General features: G+C 40.2%; 1 protein-coding gene across 1 annotated transcript in view; it reads right to left on the bottom strand.

The window, feature by feature from the left end:
- Positions 1-1,303: 1,303 nt before the first annotated feature.
- JADE3 (jade family PHD finger 3) overlaps positions 1,304-16,361 on the bottom strand; it is a 61,980-nt gene continuing 46,922 nt past the window's right edge. Inside the window, exons 7-10 of the mRNA XM_090264105.1 lie at positions 16,007-16,123; positions 6,410-6,877; positions 4,399-4,516; positions 1,304-2,419 (exon numbers count right to left, since the gene is read on the bottom strand). Coding sequence (XP_090120231.1) covers positions 1,512-2,419; positions 4,399-4,516; positions 6,410-6,877; positions 16,007-16,123 — 1,611 coding nt within the window. The 3' untranslated portion in view covers positions 1,304-1,511. The remainder of the gene's footprint in view (positions 2,420-4,398; positions 4,517-6,409; positions 6,878-16,006; positions 16,124-16,361) is intronic.

Consider the following 16,361-nt stretch of genomic DNA (forward strand, 5'->3'; position numbering starts at 1 on the left):
GACTTTTTCAGAACAGGAGGCAAAAGCAAAGAAATCCATTAACAAGGCTACAAGAACAATAGTCGGGAGAGGAAACTGCTGAGTTTCCCATATAGAGGGGCCCCTGCTTTTATTGACTGGCACCTACTGCAGCTGGATGGACTGTTTTACCAGTAAGCAACTTCAAAACTCTAAAATGGCCTCTTTTGTCTGAACATTCCACTATACTCTCCCAAACTAGAAGAAAGAGAATATTAACTTAAGGCTAAGGAGAAAAGAGAGCAGAGAATTAAATGGGAAACAGACATGTTTATCCCATCCCCAAATGTAATCATTCTCTTCTTCCGAGAAATTAATCAAGGCTGATAGTTTGGGAACGGTGTATAAGCAACTTCTGAAAAACGGCTCCAGCCTTCTTGTTTGGAAAATTGCTTCAGATTCAAAGTTGGTACACAGCTAAATTATATCCATGTGTTAAACACATGCTTTCAAATTTTGATTGACAATAAAAATCTGTTTCAAAATTAAAGCAGGTAAGAAAACTTAACCTCTGTGCATTTTATTATAATTATACCTCAATAAAATTTTTATAAAGATTAAAGCAGGTATACAAAAGCTGTCAGCCAAACTTATTTAAGTCAAACTTATTTGAAAATAACAACACAAAAACCCTGACCTGGTACAAATCCCCCAGAAATGGTCTTACTTTAGGAAAGGCTCTGGGATCCTTCACAAATGCCTACACTGAGAGAATCAGAGCATTTTCCTTGGAAGTAGTACTTTTGTAAACACTATCCACAAGTTAGCTTTTTATGCTTGTTAGCTGGGTGAAATAGTTACAAGTGCGTCCCCAACAAGCAAGTCTAGGAACAGGCACTGGACACTTAGAATCATTAATAGTACTGAATTGATAAATTAAGATTCTCTGAAAGGAACTCAACCTTGTGCAGAGCAAACAAAGAGGGTAGTCAGTTTGACAGTATCTGAGATGTTGGTCCCTGGTCTTTCCCTGAGGAGGGTTTCCAGATACCAGTGGAGTTAGAAACTTCCTACAGGCAGGAGCTCTAGGAGTCATATGCCGTAGCTTCAAAAGATAAGTAGTTTTAGTGTCTGATAATTGTGGTCTCTTGCAAATTCACCAACAATGCAAGGGTTCTTAATACGTATGCACATCATTGTATTAATATAACTGGAAAGCTGCCCTGAAGTATTTACCGAACAAATACTCTGGGCCCAGCTGTTCTCAATAGTCTCTGGCAAAAAAACAAATAAACAAACAAACAAACAAAAAAAAACCCCAAAAAACCAAAACAAACAAAAAAAAGAAGCAACAAAAAAAGCTTTTGGACAATCTGCAATTCTTGTAATGTGCTTGTGAAAACTAGACTTGAAACTGGTTCAGAAACTGCAAGCCAATTTACTGTGGAAACGTTTTAGTCTTTTCACCAATATATGCCAGAATCCTTTTGGTGTATGGGTTTTCCACAATATGAGGCAAAGGCAAATGCTGAGTTAATCTAGGAAGTTGTTAATCACCTATGCATTGAACTGCGGGAGAGGGGATATGTCTTGCTTTTACCATAGCAATCCCGTCTCGAGTCACGAGGAGGATTTTCCCTGTCTGAGCTCTCTCTCCTTACCCTGACTTTCTCTGTATTCCCATCACTTTCTGCTTCTGAATCACTCAGCTCCAAATCTGGGCAATACCCATCATTTTCCTGATAAGGAGCTTTCCCTGCAGAACGCCTGACAAGCTGCTTGCCCCAGGGCTGCTCCCTGGGGTTAACATTCTTGGTTTGCTTCCCACAGTAGGGGTGGCCCTCTGTGGTCCTCCCCCACCTGTTGGTGGACTCCTTAAAGGACCTGCTGAAGTGTTCCATGGTCGGTTTTCTAGAGCTACCCTGACTGGCCAGGTGGGAGCTGAGCTTAGACTCTTGGCCACGTAGTATCTCACTGGGGTTGTCTATTGGGTTGATATCCCCAGACCAGCTGCCCTCCAGGCCATTGGATTTGGCAAACCTGGAACCAGGCTGACTTTTCCCATTGCCAATTAAGGACTGTCCATGCAGGGCAGCCTGAAAGACCAGAGGTTTTCCCAGTGATTGCCCGTGATAGAACTCCAGAGATGGAGTTGCCCAAGCAGGACTGGGCTCCTCTGATTCACTCCTAGAAAGGCCCAGACCTATCGGCAAACGGTTATTATTGCTCTCTAACGGATAAGTTGGAAATGATTTTATTCTCATTTCTAATGACTTTTCAGGCACTTGTATGCTCCCTGTACTGGGAACAGAGGAGTTGCTGTCAGGAGAAGGGCGTCCACGATGAAGACCAGGGTAGCTTTTACGGCAGTCTTCCAGGGTTAATTTGGGCACTTTTAACTTTAAGGAAGGTCTTGGTGGTGGTTGAGAAGAGTTATCTGATCCACTTGAGTGAGGAAGTTCTGATATCAAAAAGAAAAGATTCATTTTAACAACTGATTTAAATAACAGCATATGTGCTTATGGCAGAGTCAGTTCACATACCCACTCCTCCAAATGTCTAACAAGAACCTGTCTTTGATATGTATGGACATCCTGGTATACAGTAGCTGGAGTGAGCTGAGTTAGTGTTTGCTGTGTGACTCCCAACCTTTTCACCTGTGCCCTCCCAGTCTAAAATGATCACAAAGACTAGTGTGCTATTTCTTACATCCCCATTTCTGTCTCTTCCATATCTGAAAAGAATATCACTAGCAATGACATACAAACAGGGTCTCCCTATTTATGTCTGTATGTGTGTGGGTACTGCAAAGCACTTAGGATGTGCCTTAAATGCAGGCATTTCAGAACTCACCCTCCAACCTCTCCTCGCTGTTCTGAAGCAAATCAAATACAAACCCTCAGGAACATAGCACAGACTTTGGTGAGTGAAGAGTGTGTGAATATAGGTTTTAACCTGTCATTAATAGAAGTGGTAGTGGGTGGTTCCTGTGTATTATTATGTCCTTAACCTAAAAAGACCTCCTCATCATTAATGACTATCAGGGAGATAGATGTGAGACAAGTTTTGTAGTGGCAGGGATGGCAGAAAAGAATCATTAAATTCCTGCCAATGGCCTGCAATAAGGTTAGCCTGGGGAGTATTGACAATCAGTTACCTGGTTATGTCACTCTATAGTCATATTTAGAACAAGTATTCCTCTATGATTTTGAGTACTCTGAAATTAAAAGAGTACTACCAAACAATTCTTCCTTGCATATGGACTTGAACTTCACCTATTACCATCTTAATATAGCCTTACAAAAATGACTATAATATAGAAAGGATAGTTATTAGGTGCCTCAATGGGCAGAATTTGTTCCCTAAGGGTTCATGTTGAACACTCATGGACCTCTTCTCTTCCAGAGGCTGCCCCTTGCTGATGCCCCAAGCAGTTATGCGGCTGGCTCCCACCAATCAGAAGCCATGTGGTGTAGGGGCCAATAGTATGCAGGGTCCCCTCCCCACTGTCTTTTGGTTCTTTTTTTCTTGTCTGTCATGGTACTCTTGTGGCTAAGCAGCCCTGCTGCCTCCTGCTACGCCATTCTGCTGTGACTCATGATACTCAAAAATACCCCAGGGACACTTCATTTTTTGGTGTCTCTCCTGCCCTACGGCTGGCTGTTGGCAGGAGCTGGATTCTGCAAACCCTGCTCAGTGACCCCCAGTTGTGTAAGCTCTGCCACGAACTTCTGTGTTAGGTGAGGCACAGGGAGTTTACAAATGTTACTGAACATGACCCATCATTCTAGCCAAGCTCTCCATGTTTAGGGCACTGTAGTTATGCTCACCTCTCTTTCTCACTAATGGGAAGCATTCCTGTAGGTAGGGATTCTGTCTTGCTGATTACTATGCTCAACAAACACACAGGTGAACAAAAATAGGTTTACAGTTGTGAGTATGCAAAAGTTTATTCTTGTATTGTTATTTATTAATTATTGCATTATTATTAACCTACTTTTGCCCACCCCTGGATTAGTGAATGAATAAAAGAGATAAGAACCCAGATCTCCTAACTTCTGGCTAAGGATTTGTTTTAACAGACTATTGTTATGATGATTAACTTTGGAATGGAATGTTTTCTGGAAACTAAGATTATATACTGTCCTCTTGACTTCTAAATGAATCTGATGATTATAATTTCATGGCTCCAACTAATGGCCCCTAATATCTGTCTGGGACCTAGATTACCTGCCCTAGACCTGCAAGTCCCCCAACCCCATCCTGGGATTTCTTGTCCCATGAGTCAACGGTTAAATGGGCCATGTTATATCAGGGTTGGACTACAGCAAATGAGATACTGAACAAGAATTTTAAGAGATTTTTAAGTGAAACAATTGAGATAAAATTTAAATAGTTAATATAGGATGTAACCAGAATCTATATATATTTTTAGAATACCTTCAGCCATTTCCTGGTTAAGAAGCTGGACTTGCGTACCAAAGATCTGTTCTTGTAGTTTGTTTTGGGATGACTTCAGTTTCTCTCGTCTGATTATCATGTAGCATAGATTTCGGACCTGAAAGCCCAACCCCCAACAAAAAAGTTTTTGTCATGTTATGCAAATCTGACAATTAAAATTGTTTAGCTAAAATTTAGACAACTAAAATCAGATGGGGTGGCACCGGGGTCGGGGTGGGTGGTGAAAAAAAGATGGAACCCAAAAGCTGCATGAGAGCCACTCCACAGGAATTTCACACAGTGTGGCCAGTCATGGGGTCATGGTTCCCATGTCAACCAGCAGCAGAAAGCCACTTCCTGAAGCCATCTCTCCTGGGGGAGTACTGGGCTCGATATTTATCTGTACAACCAGGCTGGGAAGACTGAATGATGATTTAACATTTCAGCCTTCAATTAATTAATTATTTTAATTTTTTCCATTTTTTTCATTGTTGTTCTATTACAGTTGTCCCATCTTTCCTCCATTGCTCTCCCCTGCCCTGCTTAGCCTTCCTTTTAGATACCAGAGTAAACAATGGCAATGCTGGATCCAGTACAATTTTCTAATGAGCGCTGGACTAGCAGGATAAAAGTCTGCTGCGAGACTAGAAGTGGCTTTTTGCTCATTCTTTCAGCTCAGGGTGAAATCCTCATTTTCTCATGGACAAATTATTCAACCTCTCTGCACAATGCTTTACTCATCTATAAGTAGGAATAATAATAGCACTTTCTTCATAGGTATGTTAGGATTAAATGAGTTAATATACAACATGTTAGGACAGTTCTGCTGCATAGTAAGTGCTATATATATGAGTTAAAATTTAAAAGCAAGCCAACTCTATTAGTTTTCTTCTAAATTCTGGTAGCAGAGAAAAACCAAGCCATCACTGTAATTATACTTGATTATAAAATTCTCTAGAGTAAACATAGAGTCTAATTTATGTTTGAACCCCTGTAGTTTCAATTAAGGAGACAGCTCACACACACACACACACACACACACACACACACACACACACACACACGGAGTTGAACCCCTGTAGTTTCAATTAAGGAGACAGCTGACACATACACACACACACACACACACACACGGAGTTGAACCCCTGTAGTTTCAATTAAGGAGACAGCTGACACACACACACACACACACACACACACACGGAGTTGAACCCCTGTAGTTTCAATTAAGGAGACAGCTGACACACACACACACACACACACACACACACACACACACGGAGTTGAACCCCTGTAGTTTCAATTAAGGAGACAGCTGACACACACACACACACATGGAGTTGAACCCCTGTAGTTTCTCTCTCTCACACACACACACACACACACACACACACACACACACGGAGTTGAGAGAAATTATCTGCTGCAGAGGATCTCAACTAAGGACAACTTTGAGCCCCAGTGGGCATTTGGTAAACTGGAAACTTTTTTGGTTGTTGGTTGTTACAACTGGGTATGGGGAGGGGTTGCTACTAGCATCTAGTGGGTAGAGAGCAGGGATGCTGCTAAACATCTGACAGTGTCTTCTACAACAAAGGAAAGGCTCCTGTAACAAAGAACTATTCAGCACAAATGTCAGAAGTACTGAGTTTGAGAAACTCTGATCTAGTGCTTTCCTGAACAAAATTCATTCTTCAGCCTACAGTCTTCACAAATGTGTCAGTAAAATATAACTGAGCCAATTTAGGCTCAATGGTGAATAAAAAGTAAACCAAATGAGAATTTATTTCAGATTTAAGTTCATAGAGGATATAAGTGAGGCTTTTCCAATTCCTTGAATGCACCTGCCAAAATTTAAAGAGTCTAATGTCTGGGGTCACAATGAAATCAGAATATAAGGACACAGAAGCCCACACTATAAATTAGCTGACCTTAAAAAAAAAACTGGAAGTGGGACCTCCATTTCTATGCAGACTGAGACCTACACACCAGTCACAGCTGTTCACCTTACCCGTTCTAGGTCTTGACGTAGGTGCATAAACATTCTCATGCGAGTGTGAATACTTTCGACTTTTGGCTGTACCAGGCCTTTTTCTTCAACCTCCTTTGGAGGAAATAATGGCTTATTGAAGTTACTTTTCCGCTTTAGTTTCCAGTAGTTATAGATAAAGTCCACAGTTAGTGTGGGCAGCCCGAGCTCTAAGGCGACATCTTCCACAGTGACCAGGGTATAGAACTCCTCTTCCAGCTCCCGAAGCTTCTGTGCGCGGAGGCTGGTCTCATTTTTGGCCTGGCTTTGCTCTGCAGCCCTGTGTAGGGGGTACTCGGCCTCCCCAAGTTTCTGCCTGTTTTGGCTGTGCTTGAGGCAGAATGACTTAAACTTTACTTCATCACCCTTGTCAAGGATGGTCTTCATCTCTAGGCTGTGCTCAAAGGCACAGGTGACATGGAACGCTGTAGTGCAGCTTTTTACTGAGCACTGCAGGAAGAAAAGATGTGTTAAAGCAGCAGGGCTGGGGAGAAAGGGGGAGCCCTATGTCCCTGGACCTAAATTGAGAACTCATAGGAAGCAAAGGAAACACAGGGAGAAAGTTGGTCCTAAATTGATCGTAACAGAGGCTTTATAATTAACCCAGGAAATCCGCTGCTATAGAAAAAAAGCAAAGACAGAGGCAAAAAACTGAAAACAAAAAAATTTCAAACTCCTCTTTAAGGTTTCAGCTCAAGCATTGTCTGTTGGAGAAGTTTTCTTTGGCCCCTGTAAAGAGTCATGCTGTATCTATTCTGTGTCTCCTACATTACCTTATTATATGTTTCTGTAATGGTACTTTTCACACTGTACCTATAGTATAATAAATGTCAAATTCCTGGCCCTAGCTCTTAAGGACAGAAGCTGTGTCATTCATTGTGCAATGCCATCAACTACCGAACAAGCAGGTGCTCAAGAAAAACTTCTGAACAAATGAAAGAAAAGAAGTCAATATTATTGCCAGAGCGTCTACTAGTTTTAAAAAGGCCACAGGAGCTCCAAAAGCTAAGTAACCTAACTTCCTGAAATTCTTGTAGAGCTGTGCTGTCCAACATAGTAGCCAAAAGTATCTATTTAAATTTAAATTAATTAAAATCACACACAATTAAAAATTCAAATCCTTAGTCACGCTAGTCACATTCCAATAATGCTGGAAAGCAGAGATTTCCATCACTGCAGAAAGTTCTATTGGACAGTATGGTTATAGACAATTTGAAATTAAGTTTATAATATCTTGCCATTCACAGATGCAACACATTTGTTAAGTGACACTGTGTAGCACACACTGAGGTATCATAGGGAGAGAGAGCATGGAGAATCTGGCCCATGACTGGTGCATTTCTCTGTTTCAGTATACTGTGAAATTCAACACTTAAGAGAATACTGGCAACCATCAAAGCTTTAATGGGGTAGATTCCATTTAAACTAATTTCATAGAATAGAGTCCCAGGGATGGAATATAATTCTAAGATCATCTCATCCAGCATCACATTTATTATTGCTTGTAGTCTCTCTAGAGTACTGAATTTTCCACTTCCACTGCCTCCCTCAAAACTCCTTCCACTTTTCAATTAAGTGGTAATCTTAGCCACTTAACTTCATTTCTAAGACAGCGCACCCCAGTGTGGGACAGCTCTGTTGAAAAAGTCTGTTACATTACATTGAAATCTGTATCCTTAAAACTTCCATGTATTTGAAAAGCATCATGAAAACGAGGATGATGAAAGCCCCAAATGTACTTTTTTTATGGGTACCTTTTCTCATCAGTTGGCTAAGAAACTAGCTAATCATTTAAAAAACAAGGAGCAAAAAGTATTCTTGAGAAAAAGATTAAACGTATTGGGCATAATGTTCTTTTGCTGTTTAATAAATGATAAAATACAGGGAGAGAAAGCAAAAGGATTGTTTTTTATTCAAGAGGGTGAATGTGTGACATAAAACTATTAACGGGAAGCTAAAAACAGATCATCTCTCTCAGATCAAGCTTATAGACTGTAGAGACAAATATAAATTATTCAAAATAAAATATAATACACAAATAAGAATAGGGTACTTGGATTAAAAATGGAATATCTAAGAAACTGCCATAAAATCAATCTAGTTTCAAAAAAAAAAAAAAAAAAAAAAAAGGTCATTCTATGATATTTATAGCTGGAGGTCTATATATTTTGGTGGTAAATGAGAAATGACAACCAAATTTTGGTGCCAATCAAAAACCTATTTAACTTTTCTCCCCCCAAACATGTATTTGGCACATCCTGTTAAAACAAAATGCCTTTGTAAACATCTAATTTCTTTCTACTGTAACCCCTTAAGAGTGACAGGAGGAATATTATGTCCATTAACAAAAAACAGCTTGCCCTGGCCAGTGTGGCTCTGTTGGTTGGAGCATTGTCCCATAACCAAAAGGTTGCAGGTACGATCCTGGTCAGGGCACATACCTAGGTTGTGGGCTGAATCCCAGTCAGGGTGTGTATGATCCCCAGTCTGGGCATATACAGGAGGTGAGCAATTGATGCCTCTCTTTTGCATCGCTTTTTCTCTTTCTCCCTTCCTTTCTAAAAGTAACGAAAAATTGTTGTTGGGTGAGGAAAAAACCAAGCTTAATTGAGATATAATTTACATATCATAGAACTCAACAATTTTAAGTATATATTTCAATGGTTTGCTGTGTTTACAGACTTGTGCAATCATCACCACTGCGTAATTCTAGTACATTTTCAATACCCCCCAAAATAAATCTTGTGGCTATATGCAGTCACTCCCTGTTCTCAGCCCCGAAACATGCACAACCATTTATCTACTTTGAGTCTTTATAGATTTGTTTATTAATTCATCAGCTGATGGTCATTTGGGTCATTTTTACTTTTTGGCTATCCTGAAATAATGTTGTTATGAACATTTATGCATAAGTTTTTGTGTGGGCATACTTTTTCATTTCTCTTTGGTGATGTGCAGTAAAGAATTAACCTTGCCCAAAGAAAGATTTGATCCTTTGCCCCTAGCTCCTGAGAGGTAATGTCTAAACTCTTGGGAGTGTCCTGATAAGTGTTTTTATTTACCTAGGGGCTTTGAGCCAAGCCAGACAGTCTAAGATAACTATATGATTTATGGTGGAGGCATTGGGCCATGTGATATCAGCCTGATCTCTAGAGGGAACATGTGGGTGGTCAGCCATGTCTACTTGACCAACTCCTACTCTCTGAACACCAAGAGTGAGCTTCCCTGGTTGGCAATAGTCTGTGTGTATTATCACACATCATTGGTAGGAGAAATAAGCACTGTCCACAAGATCCTGCCTGGAGAGAACTGAAAGTCCATGCCTGGTCTTTCCAGGATCCTGCCCTATATGCTTCTTCCTTTTTATTTTAATTTGTATCCTTTCACTCTAATAATAGACTGTAACCATGAGTGTAATGATTTTTCTGAGTTCTAGTGAATTACTAAGGTAGTCTTGGGACCTTGAACTTCAGGTATATACTTATAAGTAGAAGTGCTGGGCCATAGGCTAACTCTACGTCTAAACTTTTAAGGAACTTCCAGACTTCTCCACAGTGGAAAGAGTTTATAAAGCAAAGTGCCCCAAATATGTTACTAAACATAAAGACTTAAATAAACCTCTGAAGAACAAGGATACTAACAAAATTTGACCCTTATTGAATTACTGTACAGTTGACCCTTGAACAACAAAAGGTCTGAACTGTAACGGTCCACTTACAGGTGGATTTTCCAATTGACTCGCATAGTTTAAACCTGACCTGTTTACGGGTCAACTGTGAGGTTGGTAATTCGCATATGTGGCGAGCTGATGTAGTTATATGTGCATTTTCAACTGTGCAGCGGGTTGGTGCCCCTAACCTCTGCATGGTCTAATCGTCGTCGGCAGCCGTCCGTCTCGAGAGACGATGGTGTAGCTTCTTAAGAGTCTATCTGCACCGCCGAGAATGGTTGTGCAGTCCGACTCGGGAGTGACACGTTATCTGTCTCCTCCCGTGTTGAATCGACATCTTGCGATGACGCTGGAGTGTCCTCTCCAGTGAAGCTGAAGCTACAGAGCCTGGGCAGGGTGATATGGAGGGTCTGCTGTTGCCCATGCAGCAGACCCCCCCTCTCTTCGCAGCTGAAGGATCCAAGGGAAAGACGGAGTCAATACAGCTTGGCTTCAGGTGCGCCGCAGGAGTTGCCGGTGTTGACTACAACGTCAAACTGCCTTAGGGACTCCGGCTCCGGATTTTCTGTCGGGGTTTACTCCCTTAGCCTTTCCCCTGAAGAGGTATGCCGCAAGGCAGCGGAGGTTTTTTGGAATCAGAGTTTTCCTTCTCTGATGTGCCCTGACTGGAAGATCGAACCAGCGACACTTAGCTCGCAGGCCGACGCTCAATCCACTGAGCCAAACCAGCCAGGGGCGAGAGTATGTATAATGATTAAATAGATAAATTTTTTTGAAAGCGAAAGAGCGAAAGAGCAGAGCAACATGAAACTGGTGTTACTGTGGGGCCCAGAAGTTGAGTTAAAATTCTCAAGCTAGGGCAAGCAACATGGTGATTTTGCTTCTGGGCCGCGTTGGAGGCACAGTGAATACCTTTTTACTGGCTAGATAATTTACTCAGAATTCTGTCTCATTAAGAGACACTTTTTGTAAAGGCATATTGAGACTACTGGAAAGTTACAGGTGCACTTAGAACGTAAATGTATTTTAATATGTAACCGTTATTTGAAACTTAAACTTAGTTTCAATTTTTGCTAAATCCAGAAGTAACGCAGGAGTCGTTTCACTGGTTCTGTAAAGTGAATTTTTAAGCATTATTTTTTGTTCGTTATCTAATTTATGTTTTTCTCTAATAATGGATTACAGTATGGGACTAAATGAAATGCTATTTGAGAAAACATTTACTGACTTGGAGGGCTTTCAGCACAATGCATGGTCTAATGGTCACCTGTATTTGTTTACTGTATTTTTCATTTCTATACAGGGAGCAAGTAGTTAAATTACTAATCGGTTTGAAATTAAATTTACTTAGTGATGGTTTAAAAGGAAACAAAGGTTTCGGTCTGTTTTCCCACAGGAAAATCAGGTGTCAACCACGAAAAACAAAGAACACTCCATTAGTACAAGTAGAATGCAGGAGGAGAAAACTACAACCACACTTAAGAAGACCCGGGGGAGTGTCTTTAATGCAGTCTCACACTGACACTGCACTTCTCCAAACTATAAAACTATTTCACACTTCTTTTCTCCTCAAACCTCTATGCCCACTTATATCCTCACTTTCACCTGATGATCTTGCTTCCTATCTATCTCACTGAGGAAATTAAAATATTCAAGAGCACTTCTGCAGATTCCCACCAGAACACTTACCTAATACTATACCTACACACCTGGGAAGAACTATCTGATTTTGCCTAAAGCCACCCTTGCATTGCACACTTTACCCCACCATCTCTCACCTACTGAAAAACCTCATTTCAGTAGTTTTTCCTCTCCACTGGATCACTTCTTTTGCATGTACACTGTTATGTTCTATCTCAGTGATTTTCAACTGGTATGTCATAAGTATTTTTAAAACATGCAACACCTGACTACTTAGTCAGGGGCACTGACCTCTTTTCCCTTAGACTGTTAAATAAAAAATGACAAAAGCCAATACAACATAGCTGTCTGGTATGAATAAATCAATATTATACCTATATTTTGTCAGATCAGCAAAAAAAAAAAATTTTTTTTGTTGTGCTGCAAAATTTTAGTAGTTTACGTGTGCCATGAGATGAAAAGTCTAAAATCACCATTCTATGTTAACAACTGTGCATACATATTTGTTATTTCTTCCAACTTAAAGAAAAGACCTATTTCCCTTGCTTTTCTGGACTGTTCCCACTCCATTTCTTTGTCCTCACCATGACCATGTAGCTTTTGCTATCACCACTCCCCCCAAACTGCTCATCCAGATTACCAATAACCACATTGCTATATTCAGGGGTCAATTTGTAGTCAGTCCTCTTCTTACTTCAGCATTTTTTACACCACTGAACTTTTCTTTCTTCTTGAAATGCTTTCTTCCCTTAATTTCTAGGCTATTACAGGCTCTTGATTTTCCTCTTGTCCTCTGGGCAGCTCTTCGCTGTGTCTTCTGCTAGTTCTTCGTACTCTCCTTTACTTCTTAATGCTGGAATGCTTCGAGGCCCAGTGCTTGATACTGTTCTATCAACACTCACTCCCTCTGTCCAGGTAAAAGCTATCTATATATGCCAATGACTCCCACGTTTATGTCTTCAGTTGTAAACTTCCCCCAAACTCCAAGCTCATACAGACAACTGCTAGTTAAACATTTCTACTAGGATACCTGATAGACACCTTAAACTTAAAATGTCTAAAACTGAACTTATCTTCCTCCCCAAATCTATTCCAAACCGGCAGATTTATGGCAACCTCATCCTTCCCACTGTTTGGGCCAAAAAACCTGGAGGCATCCCCAACTCTTATCTTTCTCTCACACCTCATAGCTGATCCATAGTAAATCCTGTTGGCTTTACCTTCCAACATTCATCAATTATCCAACCACTTTTTACCACCTTTAGGGCTTATCACTCTGGTCAAAGTCAGCATCATCTCTCATGGATTATTTTAATAATCTCCTAATTGCTTTTCCTGTTTCTAACCTTCTTTCCTCACAGTCTGTTCTAAAGACAGCAGCCAGAGTGCTCATTTCTGCTTTAACCTTTTACTATGGAAATTTAAAAACCTATATAATAGCATAGAGAATACTATAATAAATCCCACATAACCATCATCCAGTTTCAATAACTATTACTGCATGATCAACCTTGTTTTATTTTTAATCCCCATACTACCTGCCCTCCAGATTATTTAGAAGCAAATCATTCCATATAATGATCCCTTAAAAGCATAAATCAAGTCACTTGTCTGCTCAAAACCTGCCAATCCCCCCACATCTGATGTGTTAAACTGAAAGTAAAATAAAAAGATCTCATATGGGCCCTGGAAAGCCCTACAGCAAACTGTGGTCCAGAGACCAAGCACAGCCAGCTGCCTGTTTTCGTGTGGCCCACGAGCTAGGGATGGTTTTCATATTTTTAAATAGAGGGGGAAAATCAAAAGAAATATTTCATGACACATGAAAATAATATTAAAATCTAGAGTCCACAACTAAAATGTTATTGGAACACAGCCATGTTCATTTGCTTAAATATTGTCTATGGCTGTCTTTGTGGCAAAGTTGAGGAGTTGTGATAGAGACTGTGTGACCTGAAAAGCCTAAAATATTTACTATCTGGCCATTTATAGAAAATAATTGCCAACTCCTGCCACAACCAATCAAATCCCCATATATTTTCTCTGACCTTCTCTTTCAACACACTCCAGTCCAGTCTCACTGGCTTTTTTCCTGTCACTCAAACAGGCTAGACACACTTCTACCTCAGGGGCTTTGTATTGGCTGATGCCACTGCCTGGAACATTTTTAGCACCAATATCTGCATCATTTTCTGTCACCTTCAAGATTTTGCTCAAATGTCACCTCTACAAGTCTTACTCCAACCACTCTATTTAAAATTGCAATGCATGGTCCCTGCCCCACACTCCCTGATCTGCTTACAATACTCCATATATTTCCTTTCCATAGCACTTACCACCTTCTAATATGCTGTTTAATATCTGTTGCATATTATGTTTCTCCCAACTAAACTGTAAGTTCCATGGTACAAGGTTCTTTGTTGGTTCATTGATAAATCCAAAGTGCCTAAAACAGTGAGTGCCTGGCATACAATTAGGCACTCAAATATTTGTTGAATAAATTTAATTCCTTATAATCAAAATTTTAAGAATCTTAATTTGGTAAAATCTTTACAAAATGCAGAATCTAAACTTTAAGGATAATAAAAATAAGAACCACTGCCCTAAAAATGAAAAAGCTACTCCAGAATGTTTCATCCATTCATTAATCTAATATATATTGCCTGTTTGCCATGTCATGGGTATGGGGCATCTAAGGATGAAACAGTCTGAGCTTACAGTCTACTACAGATAAATTACTATAACAGAGGGTAGAATATGGTAATGTGGGGCTGTAATGCAAACTCAGATCTGCTAAGGTCCAAGGCAGTGTTTTCTCTCACTGTAGTCATGCTGCCAATTAATAATTGCTGTAAAAAACCCCATCCTTTAAAACAGCAAAAATAAGGGGGAAATGCAGGTATTGCAATAAGAAAAATAAGTTAATCAATGGATATAAATTCAATGTGCTATTATAAAATGACTAAATAATAATTATGAAAACATGGAAAATATTTTGTTTTTAGTGGGGAGAATGCATGTTACAAATTAATCTATGATACACTTAATTCAATAAACACTAATTGAGCACTGACAATGGGCAGGCACTCTCCTTTATGCCAGGGGAAATTCACAGAAGAATGATGCACAGCCTTGGCTCTTAAGGGGCTCACATATGAGAAGCAACCAGGAGAGCACTCAGAAAAACATAAACAGGCAACATGTTAAGGTAGCAGACGCTGTGGGAATAGTTTTGTTTTCTAATCACTAAACTGCTGTAGATAAAATAAATGAAATTAGTAGGAAAAAGTTTTTAAAAAGCAAGACGAAATATCTAATTGTGTCAGATGTAAAAATGAATTTAAAAAGTTAAAAGGGGGGGGTAAAAAAAAAAAGTTAAAAGGGCCTTTGGGGTCCAGACTGTGGTTGTTAAATACCATTTCCCAAAAAATAACCAGCATTACTTGGAGGAGTGGCTGATCCCAGATGTGGAGCAAGAAATCTACAAGATGAGCCAGACAGCAAGGAACCTCATGAAACACCTAGAGCCATTGTCTGTAAAGCTATATCATATGGCTACTTATCTGTGAAAGAAGGTCAAGAGGCAAATCTAACTCCAACCAGCCTGTAGTTTCTATGCAGGAGATCTGCAGAGTGGAAGGGTCAAACCTTCTGCTTTTGCTGGAGATAAGTGGCTTCTCACAGTGCCATCTATTACCACTGAAATGCTGCTATTTGGTGCACCAGCTACTAGTTTTACTTTAAGCAGCTGAATTCCTGTGCCCCAGATATCTCAGAAAACTGTACTTGCACTAACTACCATATGCAACAAGTGTGCTTATGAGAATGACTTTCAAACCTATCCACCAGAATTTATCCATTCAGAGGCATATTTCCCTACCAAAATGAGTTGTACTTCATCCAGCAACAGGGAAGCTGAGTTTATCCAAAGTCAATGGGTGAGCTAAACAAGAACACAAGCCTGGTTGTTTTAGAGTGATGGCTTGTTCCTACCCACTATTGTGTCATTTAGCTTCAGAACTTACCTAATTCATCAAATCTGACAGCAAAGGATGGAAATTAATTACCACTATGGAAACTGAAAAGAATAAGCTGAAGTGTTCAGAGGCAACATCCAAAGAAAAGAAAAGGTTCCAGAAATGGTCTGTACAATGGCCGAGCCCTGGGAGTGAGTGGGAGACCTTCTGAGTAATAGGATGCTCTCACTGGGAGAGAAACTCCGGCCAGTTCGGTGTTATCCCACTCGACCACTTCTCATGGGAACTTACCTGAATGCAAGCCCCTGTCTTCACCTTGCACAGGTAGCAGACTAAGGCCCACCGACTGGGTGGGATGTGAGAGATCTTTGTGATTGGTTCCATTCTCTCAGGACAACCAATGCTGACCTATGAATAAAATACCACAGTAAGGCAGATGCACCAAGGCATTCCCGAAGTACCTTTCACAAACCATAAATGAAGTTACATGAAACTCAGAACATCAAAACAATGAGGTGAGCTATGTCTCTTAAGGTTATTATGGAACCTAGAATAATTAAAACTTGTCTCTAGCCATTGCTCAGATCTTCAATCATTTCCAGTAATGCAAATGATTCATATACAGGATGAAAGGGCAGGAGTGAAG

Source organism: Furipterus horrens, unplaced genomic scaffold (assembly GCF_987537825.1).
Source record: "Furipterus horrens unplaced genomic scaffold, mFurHor1.1.pri manual_scaffold_17, whole genome shotgun sequence".
In the NCBI taxonomy this organism is placed as follows: domain Eukaryota; kingdom Metazoa; phylum Chordata; class Mammalia; order Chiroptera; family Furipteridae; genus Furipterus; species Furipterus horrens.